General features: G+C 33.9%; 1 protein-coding gene and 1 long non-coding RNA gene across 5 annotated transcripts in view; both read right to left on the bottom strand.

The window, feature by feature from the left end:
• Positions 1-238: 238 nt before the first annotated feature.
• On the bottom strand, positions 239-1,067 carry LOC139521693 (uncharacterized). Its single transcript, XR_011664052.1, has 2 exons — positions 471-1,067; positions 239-335 (listed from the first exon to the last, which is right to left on the bottom strand). It is a non-coding gene; the product is annotated as an uncharacterized lncRNA (long non-coding RNA).
• Positions 1,068-5,958: 4,891 nt separating this feature from the next.
• Positions 5,959-18,507, bottom strand: part of LOC139521677 (uncharacterized) — a 34,160-nt gene continuing 21,611 nt past the window's right edge. For all 4 annotated transcript variants that reach the window (XM_071315202.1, XM_071315192.1, XM_071315212.1 and 1 more), the window contains 3 exons: positions 15,975-16,076; positions 10,163-10,217; positions 5,959-8,851 (listed from right to left, as the gene is read on the bottom strand). In XM_071315202.1, coding sequence (XP_071171303.1) covers positions 6,759-8,851; positions 10,163-10,217; positions 15,975-16,076 — 2,250 coding nt within the window. In that variant the 3' untranslated portion in view covers positions 5,959-6,758. The remainder of the gene's footprint in view (positions 8,852-10,162; positions 10,218-15,974; positions 16,077-18,507) is intronic.

Genomic DNA, 18,507 nt, shown 5'->3' with positions numbered 1-18,507 from the left:
AGTTTCCTGCTATAGTAAATAAATAATATATAGATTCTGAGAGACAGTAATTAAGTATAGGACCAAGAAGTTTCCTGCTATAGTAAATAAATAATATATAGATTCTGAGAGACAGTAATTAAGTATAGGACCAAGAAGTTTCCTGCTATAGTAAATAAATAATATATAGATTCTGAGAGACAGTAATTAAGTGTAGGACCAAAAAGTTTCCTGCTATAGTAAATAAATAATATATAGATTCTTTTCTAATATGCAGTTTATTATACCTTTTCTGACTTCAATAAAGACATACAGAAAGTGAATACAAAATGTGAATCTTGATCAATATTTTATACCTTTTCTGACTTCAATAAAGACATACAGAAAGTGAATACAAAATGTGAATTTGATCAATATTTCATACCTTTTCTGACTTCAATAAAGACACAGAAAGTGAATACAAAATATGAATCTTGATCAATATTTTATACATAAATGTATCTGTACAAAAATATATATGATTTGAATCAAATCAAAAAATGAACATTTTTCATTGAAAAATCGACCTACTTCATGAAAATTTTACAGGTATGATGTATGAAAATATAATCATTGGACTTCTATATTCTTTTTCATCTGATAATGTTTTGCTTTATAACAATCTGATGAATAGAAAAAAGAATGTAGCCAGAAATTTGTCTTTATGAAAACTTGCCAGACTCTAAAAGAGGGAATGGAAAGCTTACAGTTTGTAATTTGAAATAATATAAATAGTAATAACACATCTATTTCATATACTTACAGGAACCTTTAGTTGAAAATATAGAAAGGTAATTCAAATAAAAAGGATATTTAATATTTATTCATGACACTGCAAAATGTTTTGGTATGTAATAGCTAACATCCTCTTCATTTCTTTTATATATGTTCTTAATAAACCCAACACAAAAACAAAGCACCTTAATTGCTGCTCCTCATCTTCAATACATTGAGGCCAATGTCAAGCTACAAATGTTCACACTAGAGTTCAACTTCATGTTCAAAGGTAACTTCACACTATTTATTTCTATAAATTCTCAAAAGTAAGACAAGAGTGCACACGCTGAAATGTCTCGCCTTCTATACTAATCATTGATATTATGTTGATAGTCCTAGGTGTAAAGCTAAGCTTTATTACAACTGTCACATAAACTTAACATTAACCAAGATAACTAAACAAAGACCAATGAACCTTGAAAATGAGGTCAAGGTCAGATGAAACATGCCAAGCAGACATGTTCAGCTAACAATGCTTCTATACAACATATATAGTTGACCCATTACTTATAGTTACAAGAAAAATAGACCAAAACACAAAAACTTAACACTGTGCAATGAACCGTGAAAATGAGGTCAGGGTCAAATAAAACCTGCGTGACTGACATAAAGATCATAAAATATTTCCATACACCAAATATAGTTGACCTATGGCATATAGTATTAGATAAAAAGACCAAAACTCAAAAACTTAACTTTGACCACTGAACCATGAAAATGAGGTCAGGGTCACATGACATCTGCCCGCTAGATATGTACACCTTACAATCATTCCATACAACAAATATAGTAGACCTATTGCATATAGTATGAGAAAAACAGAGCAAAACACAAAAATTTAACTATAACCACTGAACCATGAAAATGAGGTCAAGGTCAGATGACACCTGCCAGTTGGGCATGTACACCTTACAGTCCTTCCATACACGGAATATACTAGCCCTATTGCTTATAGTATCTGAGATATGGACTTGACCACCAAAACTTAACCTTGTTCACTGATCCATGAAATGAGGTCGAGGTCAAGTGAAAACTGTCTGACAGACATGAGGACCTTGCAAGGTACGCACATATCAAATATAGTTATCCTATTACTTATAATAAGAGAGAATTCAACATTACAAAAAATTTAAACTTTTTTTTCAAGTGGTCACTGAACCATGAAAATGAGGTCAAGGACATTGGACATGTGACTGACGGAAACTTCGTAGCATGAAGCATCTATATACAAAGTATGAAGTATCCAGGTCTTCTACCTTCTAAAATATAAAGCTTTTAAGAAGTGAGCTAACGCCGCCGCCGCCGTAGCCGCCGCCGGATCACTATCCCTATGTCGAGCTTTCTGCAACAAAAGTTGCAGGCTCGACAAAAAACAAGGTTTTAAACTTACAAAATTTCTAAAAATATATGTTCACAAAAAGTGGTGCAAATCTTTTATCTGCACATCAAAATTCCAGAAACCTTGGAAGACCACAGAAAACTGGTTGAAAACAAAAGTAACTAATTACATAAAATTGATATCCTCCATTGAAAATGCTGCTGTGTACACAAACAAGACTGAAATCACCTGCTGCAAAAACAAACCATATCTAGACTTCACCAAATCCAACAATAAATTAAGATTGGAGTCAAATGTACCTACCAGGTACCAGATTCAAACTATAAACAGTGGTCAGTACTGACAGGCTAGTGATACATTAGTTACTTAGACCACCTGGCCACTGAGGTAATGTGGACATAGATTGATGGGTTCTTAAAAGAGCTACATATTAAATATAGAATGTAAAGCTTTTCTTACTTCTTACATCCGATTGCATTGAGTGTGTGGGTAAAGGTTATATCTTTGGCTAGCTTGCTTGCTAGCTGAATAGTGAAGTCATTATTAGGTAAGGTAAACTATCTGCCTTTTCGAAGTAGTCTAGTCCTACAGACAGATATATTGGTTATCTGTCAGACTAGTATACTCTTAGAGGATGATAGTTTCCTCACCTAATTATGACTTCAAGGTTCAGCTAACAAGCAAGCTAACCAAAAATAATACTTTTACCTACACACTCAATGCAATCAGCTGTAAATATAAAGCTTTGAAACACTACTATTTGCTGACAAAATGGCAAGCCTAAGTTTTGTCTTAGTAAGACATTAATTGAAAATAGGGTTTGCTCTACACAATCTTACCATGAATCAAATGATTTTTAGATTCAGATTCTGATAACAAAAATTGTCATTAAACTCTATGAATATAAATTTTGCAAAAAAATAACTACATACAAAATGCTGCAATAAATTCATCTTAAAAGATATATAAACATCACTTAACTTAAATACACTAAATATATACAAAAGTTTATAATGCGTAACTACTAACCCTGAATAAATTCAATATTTGAAGGTTCCTTCATAAAATCTATAAGGCATAATAGTTTTCCAAGACCAAAAAGTAAATACGAATAGAATTTTAGCAGATTGAAGGACATACATAAGTTAAAAATTGTGATTACAGGCAATAAGTTAAGTACAGAACAGACTTCATTTTGGACCTCCTATAAAGTTTATAAAACCTAACTGGCTTCTCATAAGATGTAACCAAAAAAAAGGTCCATCATGTTAGCCAATTAAATTTGACCACAGTTGCTAGAAGGAATACAGTTGCTAGAAGGAATACTGTTCTAGTATAAGACACACCCTTTTAGCAATAAATCTGTACCTTTTTGTTTCTCAAATAAAATTAGCACTATGAAAAGAGGTTTTAATAAGGTTATACAATGTGTATGTACAATTTAAACAAATAAAAGTGTGATACATTTTTTCAGAAAAAGAGAAAAGAAATCAATATAAGTTTGTGAATCCTTTTACTTCCAATCTGTTCTCAAATGATATTTTGCTATTAATGCCCATATGAAATTTCATTTTTATAGAATTTTTACTTTTGAAACATACTGGATGACATAATTGATACGTGAATTGCCAAATGTGCAAGACCTTTATGGGTGGTCAAGGTTGTTAAACAACCATGTAGAAGCAAATTCATTGAAAGAAATTTTGATCATTATTCAGAAACTAAATGGTCTAATCAAGATATCTAATCCCCAGTCACATTAATTTTATCATTTAAAAGTGCTATCATCATCAAATAAAGCTCTAGAATTTCAAAGTTCTGATTATAAAATTTGTAACCATGGCTGCCTTTATATGAATTTGACTTCTTAAAGAATATTATATGCATTATTGGTCATTTCTTAGTCTGTACTGGGAAGGCGCCGAAGCAAAAAAATTAAATAGCCTTTCCAGACGTCATAATTATTTGGACTAGTAATTTCTATATAAAGTTTTCTTCAAGCACATATTGCTGTTAAATTACTTCTTTGGCTAATAAATTAATTATATTAAATTTGATCATTTATAACCATTAGAGTGCAATCAACAGTTTTTTACGTGACGTCATTCTGTAACAGGGCATGTAATAGTGGACCCATCATGCAGAAGTCAGATTTCATAGTTATATAGATATCTATACATCAATGGAAAGATAGTTCTATGAACTTTCTGAATAAATAAAAAAAAATCCAACATCTCTTGTTTAAACATGCAAATTGGTACAAGTTATCAGCTGGAAATTAGGCATTTTCCCCCCTAAAAAACCTTAAAAACAGACCACCTTTGGACACACGGATCAGTAACCTGTGCATATATTTGAGATTTCTTATAATATGCATTTCGAAGAGCTTATCCGGCTGATTTAAGAAAATGTAGTTTCAGCCTACGTTCGCCTGCTCCGAAAGGAGCTATCTTACCTGACAAATCAAAGTGCTTTTTGCAACAGGTGAAAATCAGCTGTTTATGGAGTTGCCTCCCATATAGTAGGAAGTCACAAAAACATTTTTTTTTTTTTAAATCTTGACAAAAGTGGCATTTTAATTGAACTTCAATATATGTTTTTCACATTGAACATAAAAAACAATCAACTTTTTCATTTAGTGGTATATAAATAGCAGGGAATTCCATCAGTATGTAAATCTCACTGGGGAAATACCCCTAGTTTTTAGTACGAAACTGTTTATAGCACCCTAAACAAGATGCTCCACAGGGCGCAGCTTTATACTACTGCAGAGGTCGAAACCCTGAACAGTTTTGTTAAAATTGTTAAAATTGACTATAAAGGGCAATAACTCCTAAAGGGGTCAACTGACCATTTTAGTCATGTTGACTTATTTGTAGATCTTACTTTGCTAAAAATTATTGTTGTTTATAGTTTATCGCTATCTATAATAATATTCTGAATAATAACCAAAAACAGCAAAATTTCCTTAAAATTACAAAGTCAGGCGCAGCAACCCTACAACTGGTTGTCTGATTCATCTGAAAATTTAAGGGCAGATAGATCTTGACTTGATAAATTTTTTTACCCCATTTCAGATTTGCCCTAAATGCTTTGGTTTCAGGGATATAAGCCAAAATCTACATTTTACCCCTATGTTCTATTTTTAGCCATGGCGGCCATTTTGGTTGGTTGGCTGGGACATCGGACACATTTTATAAACTAGATACCCCAATGATGATTTTGTCCAAGTTTGGTTAAATTTGGCCCAATAGTTTCAGAGGAGAAGATTTTTGTAAAAGTTTACAGACGAAGGACGCCAAGTGATGAGAAAATCTCACTTGGCCCTTTGGGACCAGGTCCAGGTGAGCTAAAAAGTAGAAAAATACTTATCTTGGGCCCTTTTAGGGCCCCTAAATTCCAAAACGGTTGGGAACATCATCCCCAAAATCAATCCCAACCTTCCTTTTGTGGTATTGAACCTTCTTATTAAATTTCATAGAGATCCATTCACTTAAACTAAAGTTATTGTCCGAACACCAAATGTGTCTTCAGACGACGACAACATTGCCGTCACATCATACCATTATACGAATGCAAAATTTTTTTGCGTTTGTATAAAAAATTTCAATAATTTTTAAATGACGAAATACAAGATTTTGGCCACAAATAGAATCTGAGGCATTCTTTTAACAAGTCAGTCAGGAATGAACATATCAAACTAAAGGCTCCAAGGAGCTGTTTCAAGAGCAGAAATATTGTATCCCATTCAATGCAGTGGAAGAATCTATATTCAATAATTCATAGTACAGCAACAACATATTTCATACAGATTAGTACCAGAATTAAGAATGTAATAATGCATTGTATTGCACTAGTGCAAATAAACCTTCAACAGTGACACAAATATGAGTACTCAGTTTTTCTATCTTTACTTTACAATAAAAGGAATATTGCATGAATATTGGTGAATATATGTCCTTCTTACAATTTATTATTTTCTTGCAAGCTTGAGCACTAATCATTTTCTATGACTGCATGTACTCTTCATGACAACATTTAAATATTATTATTAAAAAAAAGAAAAAAAGGCTAGATTAAATTCCTCATTTCATGGTTGTAGCATAGAAATGTTATAAGAATTAATGCTTCTTTAATTTTTTGAGGTTGGACAGAGTTGAAAGCAGGATATTTAGTTTGAAGCTATTCTGTACTTCATACAAAATGTGATTCTGTAAAAGCTTTAAGACCCAATAAAATTACCAAAAGAAGCATTTTTATACGTCATAAATATCTAATAAGGAAAATTTTAACCAATAATCATGCATTATCCTACAATTATATGCTGCTTTCTTTAGATGATAATTTAAACAAACTAATGTCTGAACATTCTAATTTTGCACATAGAGAAGAAGTCTAATATGACTTGCTAAATGAATGCCTTATTGATCATGTTCAAATTGCATCAAGGTATATTGCTTAAATCAGAAATTAAAGTATACAGAACTAACATACAAAAATCTTAGATGCAAAACATTTTTTGCTATAGTTTTTGCTATAGAATGATAGAACATGATGTTTTCAGAAACAAAGACAATTTACATGAATACCAGCATGACTATGATAAATAAATAATTAATTACAATCAATCCTCATCATCAATAACAATGACATCTGACTCCATTATAGGATCTCGTGGTTTTGGCTGTGTAATTAATGGTGACCTGTTGGTCGGTACAGGTTGGACCATAGTTTTAGATATGACAGGGGATCCATTAGTATACTTAACATTAAAGCTTGCACCTACAGAACTAGTAGTGGAATCAGCAGGGACTGTGTAGTCCATTCGTACATAACCAGGAAAACCTGCTGCTTTTGGTGAATTTTTGTTGATTGATTTGGATGGACTATTCTGAGAGGTTCTAAGGATCTGTGGTGTCTCTTTAAACATTGCTCTATTTACAAAACCTGATACAGGCTTGGAATTTTGCATTAGTTCTTTACAAGTACTTGCGCCCGGAGGTGAGGAATGTATAGCAGTATGAGATTTATTTTGTAATGATGACGGACTTAATATTCCTCTTACACCTTGAAATATTCTTTCTCTTGTATTTGAAGGACTTATAGGCCTTGAGACTTGCTGCTGAAGTCTTGGGTAAAAATTCATTCTTGGTGACATCATACCCGGCGAATGCTGCTGATGTGACCTGAATAGCTTTTGTGAGTTAGGAACTGCCATCCTCCTTGCTATCTGAGGACTTGTTGCCACCCCAGTTATGTTTTTAAATGTGGTCATCCCTTTGGGAGGAAGTGAAGCTGTCTGAGGAGGTTGCTGAGGTATTTTATCTCCCTCCTCATCAGAAGATGACAGTTCAATTATCTCAATGTCATCGGGATCTATCTGCCGCACTGTACTTTGATTAAATGTTTGTTTTCTCCGATTACCTGGCACATTACCAAACTGAGGTCTAACTTGGGAAGTGGGATGTTGGTAAACCATTCTCATACTAGTAGAACCATCTGGGTTATGAACTACTTTAGAAAACATTCGCTGATTTGGAAGAAGATTGTGAGGCCTGTTTAGTTTGCGCAGACCATCAGTTATTTGTTTTAATTTGGCATATTTAGGTCCAGGTTTGGGTTTCTGTACTATTTTCTTAATAATAGGATGTTCCTGTTCATACATTCTACGGATGTATGCATACGGATAGGGTGGAGGGGGCTTAGGCCTTAACCATCTCCTTATCACTCCTGGTTTCACTCGGTCAAGTTTAACACAACATTTTACTATGTCCTCCAATAATTTTCTGCTTCTTTTTGTAAGTCCAGTTTTTAAACGCATCATGAATTCCTTTCTTTGTCCTGAGTTAAATTTATATGAATGTTTATGTTTAGACATATGCCTTCGGTTCTTTTTATTGAATACAATTGGGTATGAAGATTCTCCTCTGTGGCGTAATTTTTCCACAAAATCATTTTTCATTGGTCCAGAACAAAACTGTTCTATTTTATCTCCACTTATGATTGTATAATTAGTATCAATCTTCCAATGTTTCTTAACCCTCTGCCCTAATGGGGAAGTTAAATCAACGCCACAAAGTAAAGTTCCAAGTGGAGTTTTCAATTTGTTCTTCTGAGATCCACTTTCAGTTTCACTCTCGGAGTCTTCTGAGCTATAACCCTCAGGAAGTTCCAATGCCTGAGTAAAACTTAAGTGTCGTTTTCTACAACTGTTATGTGTGTCTCTACTCAACTGTGACATTAATGATTTGGGAGTTCTGGGTGTTTGTACAGCAGATTCATCATATGTGACGTCAATTATTTCACAATCACTATCAATATCTGAGACAGGGGTTACAACTCTTGGAGGTTCCTTTGGTTTGTCGTATAAATTAAGAGCTTTAAGAAAATCCTCTGTTTTTGGAGGAACATAAGGTTCTGGTGTAAATCGTCTCCTCCTATGGCAGACTAATTTAACTGGCTGGACTTGATATTGTGCTGTTTGAGGCTGTATAACTATGTGTGTTGGTTTAGTACGACGTGGTCTTAACTTTCTCACTGGAGGTGTGGGAGGACGACAAGGAGGAGGAGGAGGAGGAGGTGGGGGCTTAGACTCCTCCTTCTCAGCCTCTTCTTCACACTTGTCTTGGTGAGTCATTAATTCCTCCTGATCAGCGAATTGTTGAGCACACAGAAAACATATCCATATAGGGTCTTCAACACTTTCTTGACAACCACCTTCAAAAGTAGAAAATATCAATGAAAATATACTCAATTAATTCAAAACAAAAACTACATCAATGAATCCTATCAGGTAAGATTTGTAGCATTACAAATGCTTAGAAAAAATGTGTGAATACTTTTGTACAGAAACAACAACTATCAAGATCTGATTATAACAGACGCAGCTTTAGTTTTTACAGGCATAAAAATGGAGGATCTTGTTTTTGGAGTTCTTTTTGATAATATCTCCATTAGCTCCTGTTTGTATTACTTTGTAGCACAAATTTTTTTCATCGGCCTGATTTCATTGTAGATGATGACATTTTGAATTATAGTAATCAAATGCATTGTTGGATTATTTTTTCTACTTTTAGTGTGAGTTAAAGATCGCCGTCATTTGTAAAATTATTTGAAAGATGTCTAGATTTGGGTGAATATAATTTTTCTACCTAATATTTTCATGTTTTTTTCTTTATGTATACTTGTGTTGGTGGCTTGCTGTCTTATTTACTTTTCACCAATATCTTTATATGCTGTGTGACATTAAAATCAAAAATAAGCAATAAACAGCTGGATATGTCTGATAATTATGCTGAATAAATTCAAACAGTAAAATCTGTGAAAACTGACCCCTACGTTAACTACAACATGTTTATTCTGTAAATAAATTGTTCCCCAAAAGGTAAAAAAAAAATTATTTTATAATAAATTGTATAAACTGGCTACCAGTGCAATCCAAGCCTTGCCTTGATACTAGTTCACTTAAAGCAGAATTCCTTCTAACTGAAAAATCTTTGATACCTTTTTCAACATATTGTCTATTATCAAAATGTATATCATAAATTTCAAGATCACTAAAAAAATATGCAGTTTTGCTGATACTTTTTATTGTTTAGTTTTTATCTATATTTCATAGTCTTAGTCAAAATGTAGATTTAAGGGCCAAAACTACACAAGTAGTCACACACAATGGTTTTGATCACAATGGTGTTTTTGGAGATCCTGCATTGATGATCTTTTTTGCTGCATACAGTTTTTGATATCTGGTATAGTTATAGAGATAATTGGCAAAACATGAAAATATGTCAATAATCCTCACTAAAGAACCACAACGCCTCTAAGATAGTTTCAAAGATATAAGACAATAAATGTGTTTTACTTTAATGTTCTATTTTTAGCAATGGTGGCCATTTTGATGACCTACTTGAAATAGCTCACAAAGCCTTATGGGCCACTTGATTTAAAAATCAAAGAAAATTTCAATGACCAGTTATCAGAGATTTTACTGTACTAATTATAATGCCTACTTGGCCTAACATTTGTTACCTCCAGTATCAGGCAGACTGGTTTCTTGACTAGCAGGAGATTCTACCACCTCATCCTACAATAGTAACTAACATATAATGGAAGTTTGTACTATCAAGCCTATCATTTGACATTAATTTATTAGCCACTAATGAAAGGGAGTTAAAATTGAAGCTAACCCTCATAACAGATAATACAAAAAATGTCTGGCTATTTTTGTGTGATAAAAATTGTTAATGTTGACTTATTCTGATTTTTTTACCATGCAAAATGTATGTCAACACATATGTACTGTACAATAGTCCACTTTTGTTAAAGATTATAATATATCATTATGTAAAGAATGGCATAGTTCCAAATTTATTATTGAGTGTAAAAATGTGAAGCTTACGTGGTAAGGAAAAGTGGAGCTACTGTGAGCAGGCAATTTTGGGCTATTGTTGGAATCAGTTGGATGTAATTTTGAACTATGAGAAAGCAATGTATGCTTACTGTGAAACGGTGAGGTGGAGCTACTGTGAAAAGGCAAGATGGAGATACTTTTAGAAGGCAATATCAATGTTGAGCTACAAACATGGAATTGATTGAATTTTGAATAATTTTGAATTCTGGAAAATTGATAAGAAATGTATAATCATAAGTAACCCAACAATATATAGGTAGCCATGTTTGGGAGTAAAATTAACCTTAGCCATGTGTGTAACACTATTTAGTCAGGTTAACTTCACTGTGAATTTCTAATCTGTATTCCCCAATTCAAAATGATTCCACATTCAAATAAATCCTGGTTTACAGTTAAATGGCAATAAAGAGCTACAATATATGAATATGCAATGTGGGGCTACAATATATGAATATGCAATGTGGGGCTACAATAAAAAAAGCTATGTCCAGCTTCAAACAATGAGAAATAACCAGATGCTCCGCAGGGCGCAGCTTTATACGACCGCAGAGTTTGAACCCTGAACAGTTGGGGCAAGTATGGACACAACATTCAAGCTGGATACAGCTCTAAATTTGGATTGTGATTAAATAGTTGACACAGCATAGGTTTCTGACACAGAATGAATGTGGTCTAATGAACTTTAAAAATTTTTTTTTGCCTTTGAGCAATTCACTATGCTGTTGAATATTAATCCTCTCAAAAAAATGTTTGAAGAAATTTTCTTTTTATTTATGAAATCTGAAATGAGAAAAATTTAACCCCCCCCCCCCACCATTTTTTTTTTCACATCCCCCTTTCCCTTTTCCAAAACTGATCTCAATTCAAATTTTTAATGGAGTTTGCAACAATAACTACTCATTTAAGTACATCATTAAATATTAAAATGTAACAAAAGGTGCTTGTTATCACTGAATGGTAAAGACTGTTTTAATTTATCAGTTGGTAGTAAAAGTGAATATACATTGTATATTGTATAAAACAATGATTTAAGTTGACTCAACTACTATTCTGGACAAAGAAAGATAACTCCAATCAATTGAAAATTTCTTGCTATTGCACAATATTGTGCAATTAGATATTTCTGGCTATTGCGCAATACTGTGCAATTGAAAATATTTGCTATTGCACAATACTGTGCAATTGAAGATTTATTGCTATTGCGCAATACTGAGCAATTGAAAATTTCTTTCTATTGCACAATACTGTGCAATTGAAGATTTCTTGCTATTGCTGAATACTGTGCAATTGAAAATTTCTTGCTATTGCACAATACTTATGTACAAATATAATAATTTTGGATCCTGATTTGAACCAACTTGAAAACTGGTCCCATAAACAAAAATCTAAGTATATGTTTAGATTCAGCATATCAAAAAAGCCCAAGAATTCAATTTTTGTTAAAATCAAATTTAGTTTAATTTTGGACCCTTTGGACTTTAATGTAGACCAATTTGAAAACGGGACCAAAAATTAAGAATCTACATACACAGTTAGATTTGGCATATATCAATAACCCCAATTCTTCAATTTTTGATGAAATCAAACAAAATTTAATTTTGGACCCCAATTTGGACCAACTTGAAAACTGGGCCAATAATAAAAAATCTAAATACATTTCTAGATTCAACATATTAAAGAACCCAAAGGATTCAATTTTTGTTAGAATCAAACTAAGTTTAATTTTGGACCCTTTGGACCTTAATGTAGACCAATTTGAAAACGGGACCAAAAATTAAGAATCTACATACACAGTTAGATTTAGCATATCAAAGAACCCCAATTATTCAATTTTTGATGAAAAAAAACAAAGTTCAATTTTAGACCCTTTGGGCCCCTTATTCCTAAACTGTTGGACCCAAAACTCCCAAAATCAAACCCAACCTTCCTTTTATGGTCATAAACCTTGTGTTTAAATTTCATAGATTTCTATTTACTTATACTTAAGTTATTGTGCGAAAACCAAGAATAATGCTTATTTGAGCCCTTTTTTGGCCCCTAATTCCTAAACTGTTGGAACCAAAACTCCCAAAATCAATCCCAACCTTCCTTTTCAAGTTTTGTGGTCATAAACCTTATGTCAAAATTCATAGATTTCTATTCACTTAAACTAAAGTTATAGTGCGAAAACCACGAAAATGCTTATTTGGGCCCTTTTTGGCCCCTAATTCCTAAAATGTTGGGACCAAAACTTCCAAAATCAATCCCAACCTTCCTTTTGTGGTCATAAACCTTGTGTCAAAATTTCATCGATTTCTATTCACTTTTACTAAAGTTAGAGTGCGAAAACTAAAAGTATTCGGACGACGACGACGACACCAACGTGATAGCAATATACGACGAAAAATTAAAATTTTTGCGGTCGTATAATAAAAAGTAATCAAACAACAGTAATATAATAAATTATGATAATTCTTTCCAGCTTTTGAGCCAGTTTATAAAGAAGGATGACATTATGATCAGCTGTCAGTTCAGAATTCATGAAATTACTCAGTAGTTAAATATCTGGCAATACTGTTACCTTGGTTATCTCTGACGGTTCAGAAGCCCCTCCCAATAAACTTTCCTGGCCCAGATGTTTATACTTTTACCTTTGTTATCTCTGACGGTGCAGAAGCCCCTCCCAATAAACTTTCCTGGCCAGGATGTTTATACTTTTATTTTGGTTATCTCTGACAGTGCAGAAGCCCCTCCCAATAAACTTTCCTGGCCCAGATGTTTATACTTTTACCTTTGTTATCTCTGACGGTGCAGAAGCCCCTCCCAATAAACTTTCCTGGCCAGGATGTTTATACTTTTATTTTGGTTATCTCTGACAGTGCAGAAGCCCCTCCCAATAAACTTACCTGGCCAGGATGTTTATACTTTTATTTTGGTTATCTCTGACAGTGCAGAAGCCCCTCCCAATAAACTTACCTGGCCCAGATGTTTATACTTTTACCTTTGTTATCTCTGACAGTGCAGAAGCCCCTCCCAATAAACTTACCTGGCCCAGATGTTTATACTTTTACCTTTGTTATCTCTGACGGTGCAGAAGCCCCTCCCAATAAACTTACCTGGCCCAGATGTTTATACTTTTACCTTGGTTATCTCTGACGGTGCAGAAGCCCCTCCCAATAAACTTTCCTGGCCCAGATGTTTATACTTTTACCTTGGTTATCTCTGACGGTGCAGAAGCCCCTCCCAATAAACTTACCTGGCCCAGATGTTTATACTTTTACCTTTGTTATCTCTGACATTGCAGAAGCCCCTCCCAATAAACTTTCCTGGCCAGGATGTTTATACTTTTATTTTGGTTATCTCTGACAGTGCAGAAGCCCCTCCCAATAAACTTTCCTGGCCAGGATGTTTATACTTTTACCTTTGTTATCTCTGACGGTGCAGAAGCCCCTCCCAATAAACTTACCTGGCCAGGATGTTTATACTTTTATTTTGGTTATCTCTGACAGTGCAGAAGCCCCTCTCAATAAACTTACCTGGCCCAGATGTTTATACTTTTACCTTTGTTATCTCTGACGGTGCAGAAGCCCCCCCCAATAAACTTACCTGGCCCAGATGTTTATACTTTTACCTTGGTTATCTCTGACGGTGCAGAAGCCCCTCCCAATAAACTTTCCTGGCCCAGATGTTTATACTTTTACCTTGGTTATCTCTGACGGTGCAGAAGCCCCTCCCAATAAACTTACCTGGCCCAGATGTTTATACTTTTACCTTTGTTATCTCTGACGGTTCAGAAGCCCCTCCCAATACTTTCCTGGCCAGGATGTTTATACTTTTATTTTGGTTATCTCTGACAGTGCAGAAGCCCCTCCCAATAAACTTTCCTGGCCAGGATGTTTATACTTTTACCTTTGTTATCTCTGACGGTGCAGAAGCCCCTCCCAATAAACTTTCCTGGCCCAGATGTTTATACTTTTACCTTTGTTATCTCTGACGGTGCAGAAGCCCCTCCCAATAAACTTTCCTGGCCCAGATGTTTATACTTTTACCTTTGTTATCTCTGACAGTGCAGAAGCCCCTCCCAATAAACTTTCCTGGCCCAGATGTTTATACTTTTACCTTTGTTATCTCTGACGGTTCAGAAGCCCCTCCCAATAAACTTTCCTGGCCAGGATGTTTATACTTTTATTTTGGTTATCTCTGACATTGCAGAAGCCCCTCCCAATAAACTTTCCTGGCCAGGATGTTTATACTTTTATTTTGGTTATCTCTGACAGTGCAGAAGCCCCTCCCAATAATCTTTCCTGGCCAGGATGTTTATACTTTTACCTTTGTTATCTCTGACGGTGCAGAAGCCCCTCCCAATAAACTTTCCTGGCCCAGATGTTTATACTTTTACCTTTGTTATCTCTGACAGTGCAGAAGCCCCTCCCAATAAACTTACCTGGCCCAGATGTTTATACTTTTACCTTGGTTATCTCTGACGGTTCAGAAGCCTCTCCCAATAAACTTTCCTGGCCCAGATGTTTATACTTTTACCTTGGTTATCTCTGACGGTGCAGAAGCCCCTCCCAATAAACTTTCCTGGCCCAGATGTTTATACTTTTACCTTGGTTATCTCTGACAGTGCAGAAGCCCCTCCCAATAAACTTTCCTTGCCCAGATGTTTATACTTTTACCTTTGTTATCTCTGACAGTGCAGAAGCCCCTCCCAATAAACTTTCCTGGCCAGGATGTTTATACTTTTATCTTGGTTATCTCTAACAGTTCAGAACTCTCTCCCAATAAACTTTCCTGGCCCAGATGTTTATACTTTTACCTTGGTTATCTCTGACGGTTCAGAAGCCCCTCCCAATAAACTTTCCTTGCCCAGATGTTTATACTTTTACCTTTGTTATCTCTGACAGTGCAGAAGCCCCTCCCAATAAACTTTCCTTGCCCAGATGTTTATACTTTTACCTTTGTTATCTCTGACAGTGCAGAAGCCCCTCCCAATAAACTTTCCTGGCCAGGATGTTTATACTTTTATCTTGGTTATCTCTAACAGTTCAGAAGCCCCTCCCAATAAACTTACCTGGCCCAGATGTTTATACTTTTACCTTGGTTATCTCTGACGGTTCAGAAGCCTCTCCCAATAAACTTTCCTGGCCCAGATGTTTATACTTTTTACCTTGGTTATCTCTGACGGTTCAGAAGCCCCTCCCAATAAACTTTCCTTGCCCAGATGTTTATACTTTTACCTTTGTTATCTCTGACAGTGCAGAAGCCCCTCCCAATAAACTTTCCTGGCCAGGATGTTTATACTTTTATCTTGGTTATCTCTAACAGTTCAGAAGCCCCTCCCAATAAACTTACCTTGCCCAGATGTTTATACTTTTACCTTTGTTATCTCTGACAGTGCAGAAGCCCCTCCCAATAAACTTTCCTGGCCCAGATGTTTATACTTTTTACCTTGGTTATCTCTGACGGTTCAGAAGCCCCTCCCAATAAACTTTCCTGGCCCAGATGTTTATAACAACTTCTTACAACTGCTCTTAATTCCTGGGCTTGTATCTACAAAAAAAATAGATATGCTCATCTAAATAACATTCTGACAGTGCAAAGGATTTTAATAATATGCTGACAATGTTTGATATCTAAATAAAATGATGAAAGTGTACAAGATCTGAACAATATACAGGCAATGTTTGATATCTAAATAAAATGATGAAAGTGTACAAGATCTGAACAATATGCAGGCAATGTTTGATATCTAAATAAAATGATGAAGGTGTACAAGATCTGAATTATATACAGGCAATGTTTGATATCTAAATAAAATGATGAAGGTGTACAAGATCTGAATAATATGCAGACAATGTTTGATATCTAAATAAAATGATGAAGGTGTACAAGATCTGAATAATATACAGGCAATGTTTGATATCTAAATAAAATGATGAAAGTGTACAAGATCTGAATAATATACAGGCAATGTTTGATATCTGAATAAAATGCTGAAGGTGTACAAGATCTGAATAATATGCTGACAATGTTTGATATCTAAATAAAATGCTGAAGGTGTACAAGATCTGAATAATATGCTGACAATGTTTGATATCTAAATAAAATGATGAAAGTGTACAAGATCTGAATAATATACAGGCAATGTTTGATATCTAAATAAAATGCTGAAGGTGTACAAGATCTGAATAATATACAGGCAATGTTTGATATCTAAATAAAATGCTGAAGGTGTACAAGATCTGAATAATATGCTGACAATGTTTGATATCTAAATAAAATGCTGAAAGTGTACAAGATCTGAATAATATACAGGCAATGCAAGAGTCTTAAATAAAATGATGAAAGTGTACAAGATCTGAATAATATTCTGATGTTTGATATCTGAATAAAATGTTGAAAGTGTACAAAATATGATTAATATGCTGATGTGTGATATCTGAATAATAAGTTGACAATGTGTGATATCTGAATAATAAGCTGACAATGTGTGATATCTGAATAATATGCTGACAATGTGCAGAGCTCCAGATAAGAATTCACAAATTGGAGTTTTTACCCCTCCATTTTTTATTTTATTGAGTGAAATAGTTTTTCAATTGCATTATTAATTCCAAGTCACCCCTCAAGCAAATATCAAATTGGGTTTTTCACCACCAAGCTCCTTAAGGGCATACGATACAGTTTTGAACCTGTATTTACAAGTTGATGAAAATTTGCATATAGGCTATTTTTTACTTGATTAAATCAAATATGTAATAAAAAATATACCTTAATGTGCTACTTTTTGAGTAAAATGAGGTCGAAATTTTGTATATTTGCTCAAAATTCTGATTTGTGTCCGTATTTTCTTTTTCGAAAGAAAGACTTAACTTTTTTGTTTTAAACGATAAACACGATTGTTTTTTGTTAAATAATCGATAATTTCTGTATTTTAAAAGTATCATTAAAAAATTATGCAATTTTTATTCAGAAATAACTCATATTTATCAAATGTTCATGAATAGAGGAAAAAACGTCATTTTTTGCTGCATGTTTATCAAAATTAAAAAAATTGCGCTATTTACAGTTTTATAAAATTTGGGTCACATAATCTCCTTGCAAAATGAAACAAATTGCTGTTTTAAAAAATAGGGGTCCATGCACTCGTTTTCAAATTAAATCAGTTTGAATGATAACAAGAGGCTCTCAAGAGCCTGAATCGCTCACCTGAATTTTTTTGGTTTAATCTCTCATCAATGATTATTTTGGCTTTTCAATTTATTTAAATGTTCTTTGAATCGTCCTATTTTCTTCAAAAGCAAAAAAAAATCATTTTCTCCTATGTTCTATTTTAGCCATAGGAGCTATGTTTCTTGACATACAAGGAAATGAAATATAAAATTTATACTAGATACTCTGAAACTCTGAAACTCATTTAGCCTAAGTTTGGCTGAAATTGATACAGCAGTTTCATAAGAGAAGATTTTTTAAAGTAAGTCAACATGATGAACAAATTGTGAAAAAAGTCTTTAAAGGGCAATAACTCCTAAAGAGGTCAATTGACAATTTTGGTCAAATTGACTTATTTGTAGATCTTACTTTGCTGATCATATTTGCTGTTTACAGTTTATCTTTATCTATAATAATATTCAAGAAAATGACAAAAAACTGCAAAATTTCCTTAAAATTACCAATTAAGTGGCAGCAACCCAACAATTGGATGTTTGATTCATCTGAAAATTTCAGGGCTGATAGATATTGACCTAATGAACATTTTTACTCCATGTCAGATTTGCTCTTAATGCTTTCGTTTTTTAGATATAAGCCAAAAACTGCATTTGACCCCTATGTTCTATTTTAAGTAACGGTGGCCATGTTTTTTAAAGGATCAAAAATCAAAGCACACACTTTGTGCAGGATAATCTAAGGAACAACCATGCTAAGTTTAAACCAAATCCATTCAGTAGTTTCAGAGGAGAAGATTTTTTAAAGTTAGCAA

The sequence above is a fragment of the Mytilus edulis genome, chromosome 1 (assembly GCF_963676685.1).
Source record: "Mytilus edulis chromosome 1, xbMytEdul2.2, whole genome shotgun sequence".
In the NCBI taxonomy this organism is placed as follows: domain Eukaryota; kingdom Metazoa; phylum Mollusca; class Bivalvia; order Mytilida; family Mytilidae; genus Mytilus; species Mytilus edulis.
This window is presented reverse-complemented; position numbering and strand designations above follow the sequence as displayed.